General features: G+C 44.1%; 1 protein-coding gene across 1 annotated transcript in view; it reads right to left on the bottom strand.

Annotated features, from left to right (window-relative positions):
* The window catches only part of prex2 (phosphatidylinositol-3,4,5-trisphosphate-dependent Rac exchange factor 2), a 149,295-nt gene that overhangs the window by 64,925 nt on the left and 69,329 nt on the right, over positions 1 to 15,041 (bottom strand). The window contains exons 16-22 of the mRNA XM_080417598.1: positions 12,434 to 12,576; positions 11,542 to 11,634; positions 8,908 to 9,056; positions 8,430 to 8,515; positions 6,327 to 6,463; positions 1,883 to 2,000; positions 860 to 1,044 (exon numbers count right to left, since the gene is read on the bottom strand). Of these exons, the coding sequence (XP_080273724.1) occupies positions 860 to 1,044; positions 1,883 to 2,000; positions 6,327 to 6,463; positions 8,430 to 8,515; positions 8,908 to 9,056; positions 11,542 to 11,634; positions 12,434 to 12,576 (911 nt within the window). The remainder of the gene's footprint in view (positions 1 to 859; positions 1,045 to 1,882; positions 2,001 to 6,326; positions 6,464 to 8,429; positions 8,516 to 8,907; positions 9,057 to 11,541; positions 11,635 to 12,433; positions 12,577 to 15,041) is intronic.

The raw sequence follows: 15,041 nt of genomic DNA, 5'->3' as shown, positions 1-15,041 counted from the left end.
ACTGTCAAACGCGGTGTGATACTAGACGAGAGGGATAGCTACTGTATATCGTGAGCTACTGGCACTGGAGCGCTGTGCTCGTAGATCATGAGTTTATTACAGTGACTCTACCACTGTTTCATTATCGATATTTATGATTTGATGTCAGGACAATGATGACACATGCTTATTATGAAAGTTTATTCCACGAAGAAAAATTGTTCCTTCCTTTCCCTCTCTTGCTGCAGCCAGGTCTTGGCTGTAGTAAGTGGGATAAACTGTTGACTCTGCACATTTTGGGGTATTTTTAGGTGCAGGCTGGTCATCAGTTTTAGGCTCACTGCCATTTTATTAAATATATAATTAAATATATATGACTTATTTTAGATACTAGTTGGACTTTGCAAAAAGACTTGCGGTGATATTACGATGTGAAACTTGTATTATGGTTAGTCAACGCAGGTTTCATTTTTTTTAGAAAGGGAAACATTTCTTCAGTCTACATTGTGTATACTGTGTATATATTTTCAATTATTGATTTAAAATGTATACAACCCTGCCTTGGACTAACATTTAAAACAGTATACCCTCCCCTGATTTCCTCCAGCTGCCCCCTCCCATACATACAGTATCAAACAATCCTTTGGCTGCGTGCAGGTGTTGTGCACCAAAAACAACAGATCTACAAGCTCTAACGTGTGATGCTGCAACATTATCGTGAGCTTGTAGATCGGCTATTTTCAGTGTGTGACACTCGCATGCAACTAAGTATAAATTCAGTTTTGTGCATCTTCGAGATTGAGCCGTTGGAAGAAGTGAACAGACATAAGACAGAGAGAAGCTCCCCAGCACGTCTGTCGGTCTGACAGGTCTGTCATACCTTGGCAGTGAGGCTGAAAAAGCCCTTGGGTTCCACCATCTTCTCCAGCACATGGCACTTGATGCCGGCCGTGCTGTCGTACTCGTACACCACTCCATACTCCAAATGGACATTGTCAACGGTCAGGCTCACGTGGTCCTTCTTCCCATCGATGATGGCGATGGTGTTGAACTTGTCCATCACCTCTGTGCGCAGAAGAATGTAGAATACGAGACAATTTAGACACATGAGGGTGAGGCGCCTACTGTACAGTACGGTACACATTATGATACCGGTTCAGACAAAAACAAGGCCATGCATGCAAACATTCAAACACACAAAGACAAGCACACATGCACGCTAGCTCACACACACGCGAAAGACACAGAAATCATGTTTTCATTACATTTCATGGTAAACACCATCATCACTGCACAAAAAGTGGTACTTTAGGTGGATCCGGACCACCAAACTGGTATCTGTAGTTCATTTCATGGCTTTCTTTGCGTCCCTTTCCTCGGAGATTGATGAGCAATTGCAAATTCATTTGGTTAACCAGCTCTGTAACTAATGCGATGACTTAATATGCCAATAAATCCCACTCTTGAGCCGTTTGCTATGAAGGGAACAGCTTTCCTGGTTTACCCTCTATGGGCTCCATAAATCGTGTGTGTGTGTGTGTGTGTGTGTGGGGCGGGGGGGGGGGGATTAACACTTGATGAGCTAGATGGGGTGATCGCTCTGGGCCTAACACGCTCCAGATGGAGTCGTTGGAGCTGTGTTGGAAGTTATTGCTGGCTCAATTCAGAAAAGGCAGAAAAAAAGCGTGTGTTCCGCACTTGCGTTTCCGTGCACAAACCTGGGTTACATCCACAAATGACCTAGAGCTGAAATTGTTACCAAATGGATGGTTTGCGCGTGTACTGGTCATTGTGGCCGGCCTAATAATGTGCGCTTCATCGGCACACACACACAGCAAAATCCTGAGTGCACTCTCACTCCATGGTGTGAATCTGTCTTTATGTGTTGTTGTGATGCTTTCACCTTCTACTTTACACTCAAAGCCGTCTCCGTTCTCCTCAGGTGTTGGTTTCTGATTCGTCTTCTGGTGGTCTTCCTGGGCACTCTCACTGTTGTTGTACACCCATTTAATGCCATCTTGCTGCATTTGGGACACAAAAAGAACACAGCAGACACCATAGTTGAGTTCTATCCACAGTCCACTGGATCACCTTCCACGATTTGTGTCATCAGAAGGTAATTCATTAGCCCACATTTTATAGTCATGCAAAAACATGCTAAAGTCACGCAAAAACAGCTAATCTACAAGCTCTCAACATGTTGCATCACAATGCATTTTGAGCTCATAGATCTGCTGTTGTTGCAATTCCTTTTCACATTTTGTAAAAACAAATTGAATGCCCAAAATACGGACGCCAGGGTTAACCCATTAAGACCGGGAACGCATCCGTGTTATTTTAGATTTCTTTGGCTATTCAGAATAGCAGATATACAAGCTCATAGCGCAGCGAGTGCAGCGCTATGAGCTTGTAGATCAGCTTTTTTTTTTTAATCGTGAACATTTAGCAAATCTATGAATATATATATTTTTAAAGGGAACCTTTTTGACTCAAATCTTCAGAAGGAGCGAGTGCATTTTACGGCAGCGGAACTGCCGCGGAACTGCCGGTGGAGGAGCGGCAAGTGCCGGCAGTGACTGCCGCAACTGCCGGTGGAGGAGCGGCAGTGACTGCCGGCGGTGCAGCGGAACTGCCGCGGAACTTCCGGGGGAGGAGCGGCAGCTGCCGGCAGTGACTGCCGGCGGAGTAGCGGAACTGCCGCGGAACTGCCGGTGGAGGAGCGGCAGTCAACTTATTTTTTCCGCCGATAAAGTATAGTTTTGGACCATGACGGAGGCGCGCCGACTCAGTAGACCTTGAGGCCAAGGAGTCGCGCCCGAGCGCCTCCAGGCGCGAGTGCCTGCGACGACCGGCCGATGGTCTACTAGTCGACTAAGCGCCGTCCGAGTTATGTACCGATAGGCACAGAATCGTAAATAATATTGGTGGGGACTGCGTTACACAACCGTAGCACACTCCCAAAGCTGGCGCCGCCGGCAGCTCCGCGGAAGCTGCCGCTGCCGGAAAATGCACTCGCTGTCCCTCCAAATCTTTGCTTGGGGGGGCTGCGGCCAAATATATATATAATTTTGGGGGGTCCTTGACATGAAAAAGATTTTTCAGAAAATTGATAGGATTTAGAAGACATTTGCAGATGCGTTCCTGAATGGGTTAATGTGGAAGAGAAATAAAAATTGAGGACGCATGTAGTTACGGCATCAATGGCAAAATGAAGTGCAGGTTTCTATTTCTATTCTGGATCCAGGGAAGTACAAGTTAAATTGACCCAAACTCCGGCAGACAAGCACGCAAAATGGACACAGCTGTAAATCAGCAAATCGCGCTGTCGTACTGTGCATTAGAGGCCATGCCATATTTTCTATATCACTCTTGTGAATTCATTCATGGGGATTGGGGAACATGTACTGCATCATTAGAAAAATAGCCAAAAAGGAAAGAAAGCTATCTATTCCAATGGTTCCTGTCTGTGGGAACACAAGCTGAGGTCTGGGTTTGATCAGTGGTGGACAAAGTACTCAACCCAAGTATAGATACTCCCAGTCAAATATTATACTCAACTACCGAACTTGCTTTTAAAAATACTAAGTATAAAAAAAATCTAAGTATTCAAAAGTTGAAGCTAAAAAAAGTTGAAGCTCAAAGCGCGGCACTGATTGCCACGCTATGAGCTTGTATATCTGCTATTTTTGAATAGCCAAAGAAATTGAATGGGTTAAGTGGTTAAGTAAAGTACTCAAGTAAATGTACTTAGTTACTTGTCCACCACTGGGGTTTGATGATGCATGACTAGCCGGCTCACCCCAGTACGTTGCATTGTGTCACACAAGCTGGGCTGGCAGAGCAACGCGGTGAGAAGCTTTCGCAAACACATGGAAACGGCGCAGACCGCAAACGCAACCCCTGCCAATCTCATCAGCCCACGTTCTCCTGTGCCATAAAAGTGTGTGTGAGTGTGTAGTAATTTTAAAGCGTGCATGCTTCTGTATGTGTGTGTGTGTAATACTGTTCTCCACACCCACAGTGGGGCTTTTTCCTGTAGGGCTGCATGCTGTGTTTTCCTACTGAGCTGTGGTCTGCTGGGGTAAAACCAAAACACACACACACACACACACACACACACACACACACACACACACACACACACACACACACACACACACACACACACACACACACACACACACACACACACACACACACACACACACACACACACACACACACACACACACACACACACACACACACACACACACACACACACACACACACACACACACACACACACACAGGGCGTTTCCCTCTATGCCCATACTTGATGTAAACCAGATCTCCAGTCTTGTTGGAACCATATAGCGCTTCATTAAGCCTCCAGCCTAAATAAGTGTGTGTGTGTGTGTGTGTGTGTGTGTGTGTGTGTGTGTGTGTGTGTGTGTGTGTGTGTGTGTGTGTGTGTGTGTGTGTGTGTGTGTGTGTGTGTGTGTGTGTGTGTGTGTGTGCGTGTGTGCGTGTGTGTGTGTCCAGGACAAAGAGGCACACACACACACACACACACACACACACACACACACACCCTCACCTCTGTTCTCACACCTCCTCTCCTTCAACAGGTGGCCTCCTGAGCCACAGCTGTCCTCCTCCTCCACTTCCTGTGTGTAAAACTCTTTCCCACCAGTTCACTTATGACAGTGGTTCTCAAAGTGGGGTCACTCTGGGGGACCCCCGGGGGTACTTGAGTGGGATCAAAATCTGTTTAACCACCGCCTTGAACCCTAATTTATCTTCAGATATTTGAAAATAGATGATCTACAAGCTCTTGAAACAATTCAATTCGAAACTGGCCCCTGTAAAAAATAACCCACCTCCCCCCTCTCTCAAACTTTTTACTGTACATGTTTTTAGATTTTCTTATTTTTCATTTCTAAGCTGTTTATATGATGTTCTGCATAGTAGTGTATATCTGTCTGTCATTTAATGTCACTATGAATTGATTACAAAAGGAGCCCAATTGAAACAAGCCATTGGCTTTGTTTTTTTTTTATCCTATTTATGTGACCTTGTATTTGAACTGTACTTTCATGTGCTTTGCAAACTTCCGCAGCCAAATACGAGTTTGAGAACCACTCTCCTCCTACGCCACACTCCTCAGTCTTTACACCCATCCCCCTCCACCTCCGCTCTCTTCCCCCCTTTGGTGTCAGCAGCTCTGGGCTGTCTCCCATCACCCCCCCCCCCCCCCCACCCTCTCAACCCCCCTTTACCTCCAGCGGGAGCCCCAGCAGACCCCAGGCTCTCTCCCCAGCCGGCCTGCCAGTCTTCCCACAGCAGGCCCACCACTGTGAGCCAGGGGTCAGTGGTGGAGGAGCCAAGACTATTATTATTACTGCGTAATGACCCAGAGAAGCAGAGAAAGAGAAAGGGTGAGAGTACGAGAGAGGGTTGCATTTCTTCTCACACTCAACAAGTTCTCATCTCTCCCTTTCTTTTTTTCGTCTCTTCTCACTGCAACAAACTTTTAATTTTTTTTAATCTGTTTCTATCCTGTGTATCTGTGTATCCTGTGTAACAGATGTGTATGTGTATCTGTTTCTAATTTTAATATCCTATATTAAAATTGGCTAATGGGAGGGCGGGCAGGCGGACCATGTCATCACGCTAATGTCACTATGACTCAGCCATAACCATATAAGGAGTTCCCAATGCAGCTACGCCCAAATATGGAGTGTGTTGCCTAACCTCAATGTGTCGTCATGGCATCGGGTGCAAACAAATCAGTCAGCTAAATATATGGATATGTCCATGTATGGGCAGGCCAATATATGGCCATATACTGATAACATCAGGGATCTCGAGAAATGGGCATAAAAGGGACGAGGACTGAGAGATAGAGATCTCCATATATATATCTCCATAAAGGGACACAGGTCACCAGACGGACAGCTACAGACATAGAGATCTGCATATATGGGCACAAAAGGGACGCAGACAGACGGTACAACGGGTACTCTGACAAAGCCCCTGACACTATGACTCAGACATATTGGTTGGATCGGAGAACTGTGTCTTTCCTTTTTTTTCTCCGCTTTTATCCTTTTGAATTCATTTTCAATAAAGTGCTCAATCAATCAATCACCCATTGTCCCACACATCCACACACGGATGAAGGCAACCATGCAAGGCAGCTAACCCAGACGTAAGCGTGTTGTTGCTCAAGGACATTTCAACACTAAGCCAGGAGGAGCTGGGGATCCTTCTGATTCCCAAGCGGCCGTTCTACATTCTGAGCCACTACTGCCTCCTTCATTCTTTTTTTTAAAAACCTCCTTCCTCTTCCTGTTGTACTGTACCTGCGTGGGCCGGCGGTATTTCCTGCACGCAGTGACGTGCGCGATGACACTGGCATGACTCTCCTTGCTCACGTTGATGCCATTCACCTTGATGATGCACTGGCCCGGATGTAACCCTGCTATGGCCGCTACCGTCCCTGAGAAAGAGGGATATTAGAGAGAGAGAGGGATATTAGAGAGAGAGAGAGAGAGAGAGAGAGAGAGAGAGAGAGAGAGAGAGAGAGAGAGAGAGAGAGAGAGAGGATGTGTAGCGCCATTGGCAGTATTCAATACAGAGTAATTCAAGTGAACTGGTAGAAATCAAGACAAAATAAATATTATTGCATCCTAAGAGAAAAGAAAAAATACGACATATTCCTCATTTTCAGTAAACAGCACCATGCTGAGGAACACGTGTTTATTTTGCACATTCACAACTCTGCTTCCTGTTTTGAAAGCTGTGGAGATGGGTGCAAGGGAGAGAGCGAGAGAAAGACAGAGAGAGATTGAGAAGGAGAGAGAGAAAGTGACTGAGAGAGAGGGTAGTGGGGTGTTGTTTATCTGGGGTAGTCAAGGGCCTCTATCTCTCCTCTCAGGGATGAGATTCAGACTGCAGGACAGGACTTCCAAAGTTTACAGCTATCAGGAGGAAGTGTGTAGCAGACTAAATACTCCTCCCCACCACCTCCCCTTCCCTTCCACCAATGTTATTTTCATAGCTTCTTAACGCTTTCAATCCGTGAACACATCTGTGTAACCACTTAAACCATTATCTTATATTTTGGCGGCCAAATACATATACATTTAGGGGTCCTTGACATGAAAACGTTTGAGAACCACTGATATAGCAAGCAACATAAGTTCTTGCAAAACACTGTTAGGATTTAGACGACATTTGTAGAATCGGCCAAATTGCACAAATGTTCATGATTTTTGAATAGCCAAAAAATCTAAAATGACAGAGATGCTTTCCCAGATTGAATGGGTTAAAAACACACCATGCATACTAACTACTCCTGTATCGTACATCTATATATCCCTCTTGCCCAGAATTTAATCGCCAAGTGCAGCGGGAATGAGACGCTGAGTCTGCAGTTCTCCCTTGCAGCAACTTTGGTACTTTAAAAAACAAAACATCTGCGACATTGTCTAACTAATTGATTACTTTGTCATGTAGATCGACTCTTCTTTGGCACAATTCTACAGCCTTTTGATCTTGTATCATTTCATTATTATTTTTCCATGTGTAAAAGCACTTTGTAACATTTTGTTTACAGAAGTGATCAACTAAAACTAACTAACCTTCCATCCTAATTAGTATCACATCCCCCCCGTTGGCCCGAGACACCAGGGGACAACAAGTGACTGTCCCCTGGTGTCTCATTATCACTACAATCAACACTCAGGGTTTTTATGTGCACTGTACACAACAATCAACTTCCCAGAAAACGGCCAGATGGATTTTTCTTTACGATTGTCCCATCTCTGCCAGCACGATACTCCTGTGATAAACATGCTGTGGGGGGGGGGGGGGGGAGTGTAGCAACGTGGCGGAAGGGCCCTCTGATCAATTAGAAACGGTAGAAAAAGAAAAGAAAAAAAACCGACACCAAAACAAACAAACAACATCTGCCGAAAGACTTCCCAACAGAGGAAAAAATATATATGCGTGTGGTTAAATGGAAGCCATTACCATGTGGTAAGTCAATGATAATCAATAACGCCCTGGGTTTTGCCAGCACCTTTCACCAAGTAACTCCGCCACATGGAGAGCATGAGGAAGATAATTTGGCCAGTTGTGGCCAAGACACACACACACACACACACACACACACACACACACACACACACACACACACACACACACACACACACACACACACACACACACACACACACACACACACACACACACACACACACACACACACACACACACACACACACACACACACACACACACACACACACACACACACAGGCACGTGGAGACCAGCACGCCAGCTGCATGCCATCTGCACCACAATAACAGAGATGCGTTGTGAATCGAGTTCCTTTTCCTGGTAAGAAGGACAGATAGGGCAGAGAACTCATCTGATAATGAGTGGTACTCTCGGGTCTCACCTCTGCCCACAGCATGGACCACAGACGGACCAAACCCACGGATCTGGAACCCCAGTCCATCGGCGGAGTCTGGGATCTTCACTGTTCTGCAGATGTGGAGCGACAAAAAATACAGATCAGGTTGTATTACTATACAGACGCGGACATTGTACTGTATATGGATGCGATTCAAACTCACCCAAAATGTTTATTAACCCATTGAGACCTGAAGCCGATTCTACATTCTAAATATATATATACAAAGATTTGCACACATTTTCACGATTTTTCAAAAATAGCAGATCTACAAGCTCGTAGCGTGGCACTCGGTGCCGCGCTACGAGCTTGTATATCTGCTATTTTTGAATAGCCCAAAGTGTAAAATGCTTTTTAGCTCAAATCTAAAAATGACACAGTTCCAGGTCTTAATGGGTTAAACTCTTGAGAGAGTAACAGTCACAAATATCCAACCACTCATCCATACTATACTGTGTCTTACTCTCTCGGCTTGGTGCTGACCAGCATCCTCAAAGGTCCTTTGCTGTTGAAACACTGCCTGAGGAGGATCTCTACTTCAGAGAACGGTCTGAGAAACACCAGCTCTCCATTTATGGCAAACAGCTTCTTCCCTACTTCCAAACCAGCCATCTGGTGATGGGGACACCACAGAATAGAGTAGAATAATAGAATAGAATAGAAATTAAGCATTATTATCAATGTGATAATGTGTCTTCAGCTCCATCTTTGTGAGCTAAATCCCACGTTTAACACATTGACTGCCATTGCATGGACGTAATATTACATCATCTCAAATCCACGCTTGACTGCCAATGGCGTAATATTACATCATCTGGTGTTTTTTTAGTGATTACGCTAGAGGGCGCTCTTCGCCAACCTATGAATGATGCCTTGACTTCGAGAGAAGGATCCACTCGGAAATGACGTCATCTAAAACAGTTTCACCCCATCCGCTACAATGTTATCAGATTTATAATAATACATTTATCTCTGATTTCTTTTCCCAGAAATTAATTCATACCTGGCAATGAATGTGTTAAGACAGAGGAATATTTGTACACAGTAATTTACACACAGCAAGATGTCAGTGATTGGCCTGAGCAAACTATGGAATGTTATGTTGACAATTAAGAGCCACTATCTTTTTACCAGCTTGCAAGCTGGTATAAGAAGAGACTGACCACTAGTCATCCATGTGTTCGACATATTCTCGACATGTTTTCAATCATTGGCTGTCCTTTAAGCCAATGGGGATACTTTCCCATACTCTGAACGGGCGGTCTCGTCCTCCCAAGCTATGGTACCAGACACGCCTCTCGCCTCTATGGCTACTATACACGCCTGCCGTCGGTTCAAATCGCCGTGACACAGAGTAATATATAGGACAAAATTTCAGTAAAGTACTTGAGTAAATGTACTCAGTTACTTTACACCTCTGCATACGAGCTGCGTAGTGTCCGTTCTGGCCTAGCAGTGTTGCCAGATTCTGCGAGAGAAATAAGCAACAGGTCTAAGCCAATGGGGAGCCACTAGCAGATTCTGCAAGACAAATCAGGAACCAGGTCTATGAAAACAAGCTGTGCATACACACACACACACACACACACACACACACACACACACACACACACACACACACACACACACACACACACACACACACACACACACACACACACACACACACACACACACACACACACACACACACACACACACACACACACACAGAGAGAGAGAGAGAAAAAAGAAAGCAAGCTGGTATACATGACTGAGTCATGTCTTGTTTTTCTCTCTCTCTCTCTCTCTCCTTCTTTCTCTCTCTTTACCTATCCTATCGATCTGCCCATTTTAATTTCAAATGAGGCTCACTGAACGGCAAGGAGGACAAAGCAATTAATTGAAGAAATTGCAGATAACGTTTTCTCTCTCGCACTCTCCTTGGCTCTTGGGAGATATTATAGCAGAACAATTATCTATATGTATATAATGTTATCTATGAGCACACAGCTGGATCCTATTGTAGATTTAACAGTCCTGCGCTGAGGTCTTAAATGCAGACAATCAGGAACATGCACACACGCAAACACTGAATCTGTGTGCTAGCCAAGCCTTCACATGCACACTACAGCAACAGTTTGGGTACTGGAGGGAATTATCGGTTACACTCTGAGATTGATCGCAGCTCCCCTGAAAGCCCACCACTGCATTTTTATCTAGCTGATCAAAGATGCTTAAACACAAAAGCAGACCTAAAAAATGCGGAGGGGCTAAAGGCCTCTCCGCATTTTTTAAATGTGTTCTATTTCAGCCCGAAAACAATCGTAATGTTTGCATCAGTGTCCATTACAGCAAAGCGAGTTGAGCCCCGAGACCAACCAGTCCTCTAGATGCCCATGCTGTATTATTTATGACTGATGATCAAACTAAAATTGTATTATAATTTAACAAGAGCTGATCCCCTGCACTGACAAAAATATATTTACATGTAGAGTACACGCAATGAATTCACATGATAAAGAACGGAAGGGAAATTAAGAGATGTGAAGATGATGTACGTACGTATACACACACACACACATCTTAAATCAGTGGTTCTCAAAGTGGGGTTGGGGGACCCCCAGGGGTCTTTGAGGGTGTTCCAGGGGGTCCCCAGCTAAATTATTGATGGTTACAAACCAAATGGACCCATACAGGTCTGTAACTCTGAGAGTGTACAAATGGAACCAAACGAGTCCATTTGGTTCCATTTCTCTCCGAATTATGGGACGTCCATGATTGATTGATTGATTGATGTAGTTTATTTAGAAAGACATGAGAATAGTACATGACAGTACATAACAGTACATGGAAGTACAAATTCACAATACAAGGTCTACTAAACTGGAAACCCTCATTAAGCACTAAGCTTGTTTAAGATGAGAAACCCATGGCCTTATGCATAACAAACTGGGGGTCCTAGAAATGAAAAAGTTTGAGAAACACTGTCTTAAATCACCAAGAGCCAAAATGGAGGCGTGTGTGTGTGTGTGTGTGTGTGTGTGTGTGTGTGTGTGTGTGTGTGTGTGTGTGTGTGTGTGTGTGTGTGTGTGTGTGTGTGTACACTGTATATTACCTCAGCTGGAGAGCCCTTCTCTACAGTCTTGATAATAGGGACTCGGTTCCTCTCTTCCAGAGTAAAGCCGTAGCCTCCGTCATTGGGTCTTATCTGGAATAAGACAGGACTCCCATCAGAGACCACCCAAACCAGTAGTACAAGACACGCTGTATACATACCAAGCAAACCATGGCCTTCTCCACAAATACACACGAACGTGCACACACACACACACACATGCACGGACGCACACACGCACGCACGCACGCACGCACGCACGCACGCACACACACACACACACACACACACACACACACACACACACACACACACACACACACACACACACACACACACACACACACACACACACACACACACACACACACACACACACACACACACACACACACACACACACACACAGTACACCCATATACAGTCATACTGGTACACACAGATAACCAAGATGTTCTTTGCTTAGACCTCTAAAAAGTGTGCTTACTGAGGTAAAAACAAATGACTTGTGTAGTGTTATGGTTTCCCCCCTTCTCACAGCTGTGGGTTTGAGTAGTTTAGACATGGGTTTAATATGGTTTCCTTATTTTTGGTCAAGTTTAGGTACTGTTAGAATTTGAGGTGAAGTTAGGCACCGTCAGTACAGTTATGTTTAGGCATAGGTTTGACATGGTGTCATTAATTTGAGTTACGGTTAGGCACTGTTAGTGTAGTTTAGGCATGGGTTTGGTTAGGTTAAGGTTAGGGTAAGGATCCGAGGAGGGCGTTTATAGTGCTTGACAGCTCAATAGTTTCCATTACCAATGATGCCCAACGGCTGAAAACCACTGGCAATAAATACATGGAGTATAAGGATATAAGCAAGGTGACAAAGGGGTAAAACATCCCTCACCAGTAGGGATTTGGCGATGACGTTCTCAGCTATTTTCAAGTCGTGTTTCATGGGCTTATGTTTGGTGTTGGAGCCCTCCATCTCCTCATCAGCGAAGAATCGAAACAACAAGGGCTCATCCTTGAACTCGCTCTTCTCCAAGACTGGAGGGTAACAAAGAGAAATTTGAAAATTAATTAACAGCTGATCATCACAAGAGCAATCAGATAAACAAAAAGTAAATGTTTGGAATAATTATATAATTGCTATAATTATAATAATAGCAGGCAAAAACAACAAAATCCCTTGGCCTCAAATTTAAGTAAGCATGAAATTAAGCTTGTTTTGCTCGTTCAATAACCTACATTCTGCTTGTCATGGTGCGTAATTGAATAGTTGAAATGAAATGATGTGATGTGATATTCTAAATAGGACAAGTAATTCAAATCATGTTTTGTTTTAAATATACAGTGAGTATGAATGTTCATTGTGGAGACCATAAATCAAAAAGTGAATTGAGAATGTCATTCACTAAGCAGTTTACGGCCATAATTTGAACGTACCAGCGTTTACGAAAAGGTGTCTGATTCATTCAAAAAAAATTGTCTGTGAATTTGGACACTGGCATGCTCTTTCTCACGTCTGCTTGGAGGCATGACTTATGGGACCAAAGCTTGCGTATATGTCAGAATGCATTATTCTTCATCAATTTCAATAGTGCCAAACCTCAAATAAAATATGCATGTGCCCAACATTTGTCAACACATATAAAAAAGAAAGAAAACATATGTCAAACGATCTTTGTATGCATACAGACATGATGCAAAGTTGCAAATTCAACCTATTTTTATTTCTTTTCAATTGACGCATGTAGAGCTGAATTAATAGGCGTGTTTGCAAGTAATAATAATAATAATAATGGATTTTATTTATAACACACTTTACATTTACAAGAAATCTCAAAGTGCTTACAGAAGGCAAATGCATAAAAACAAACATCACACCAATCAATAAAAGAAAGCAGCAACTAAGAAACTGAAACAAAACAATTAAAACTGGGGGCATAAAGCCTAGAGGTAAAACCAGCTAAAAAAATGCTTTGCTAAAAAGGTAGGTCTTTAATCCTCTCTTAAAGCAGTCGACCGACTGTGGTGCTCTCAGGTGGACAGGGAGGGCGTTCCACAGTTCGGGGGCGACCGAGCAGAAAGCCCGGTCGCCCATGGTGCGTAGATTGGCCTAAGTGTGGCCACAGTCTCGCCTATTGGACTTTCATGCCAACCTTGCGCTATTAATTTATAATATTGACCACATCACATGAACGCAGTCTTACCTTGATGAGGATAGGATGAAATCTAGCTGCCTGTGTCCATTACTCATATCCAATTACGATGTAGGAGACGGACAGTGGAGGGTTCGTCCAAAGACAGATTCCCCTCAGTAATCAATAAAGCTCTGATAAAATCGGATATAGGCGGATTCCAGCTTTCCAGCATCATCCATTTACCTCGACAAAGGTGAGTGAGCGATTGCTCAGTAGCAAGGGCTTATGTAATATCCATTCAAAGTTTTATTAGTCTTTGGTCGTGAAGTTAAACTGTAAACAAACTTCTTATTCTCTTCATTACACTTGAGAGTCAGCTATTTACTTTATAAACGTTAAATCGCGGGAGGACCTTGCTTCCACTGATCTACAAATTGTCATGCGGTGCATCGCGCCACGTTGTCAGCTTGTAGATCTGCCCCTTTTGAAGAGTGGTGACGTATTTCGTCAGTTTCCAGTTGCCTTTTAAGGTCTTAAATGGGGCGTGGAGCAACGCAAATGATTCTCCACGTGAACGCGCCTCTGACTGTCAGACAAAAATGAGGAAGACCGGCGATACACACATATCAGAGATGTACACGCCGGTTGGTGAATTGCACCTCCGTTTGTGCTTATCGAAAATACGCACCCTTTTAGTCACTTTATTTACAACCCGCTTAGTGAATCGGGCCCATTGTGTTAAATAAATTAAGCAAATGCACATTCTCTTCAAATTGGCCTAGTACAGTATCAACAGCAACAAAGGACCTTTAACCAAGAGTCCTCAAGTTTGAAATAAAACGGCCCTGAGGGGAAAAACAGAGTTCCCTCGCTTCGTTCTTTCTCAAGATCAGATATAGCGCCAATAGTTTTAATAGCCACATCATCAGGCCAAATAACTCACTGGCACGAATGGCAAAATGACCCTGCAGGCTGTGGAAGTGAAAGGAAATGACTGCTGTTCTGTTCCATAGATTTACTGGCTCAACTGTGGGCAGCGCTGAGCAGTTACATCATGGAGGTACGGGGAGACGAGTAGTGACTCAGTGTATGTATGATGTGGACTTTGGCATGAGGGCAACGTGGACTTTTAAAAACAGGTCTGACTCTTATAAACACGCACAGTAACCATGGCTACTGACCATTTGCACTTGGACTGACAAACATCCCACGTGGTGGCTGCCAAGTTCTCACAGCTACAGCAAACCGTGCACGCACGAACGTGCACGCACAGCTATTGAGAGTCCCATACATACAGTACAACTATGACGATAACTCGTGTTGTATGCTGTGGTGTGCTGCCACACGCACACGCACACACACACACAC

Source organism: Gymnoscopelus braueri (genome assembly GCF_963280865.1).
Source record: "Gymnoscopelus braueri genome assembly, chromosome: 21".
Lineage (NCBI taxonomy): Eukaryota > Metazoa > Chordata > Actinopteri > Myctophiformes > Myctophidae > Gymnoscopelus > Gymnoscopelus braueri.
Note: the sequence above shows the minus strand (reverse complement) of the source record. Positions and strands in the feature narration are given on the sequence as shown.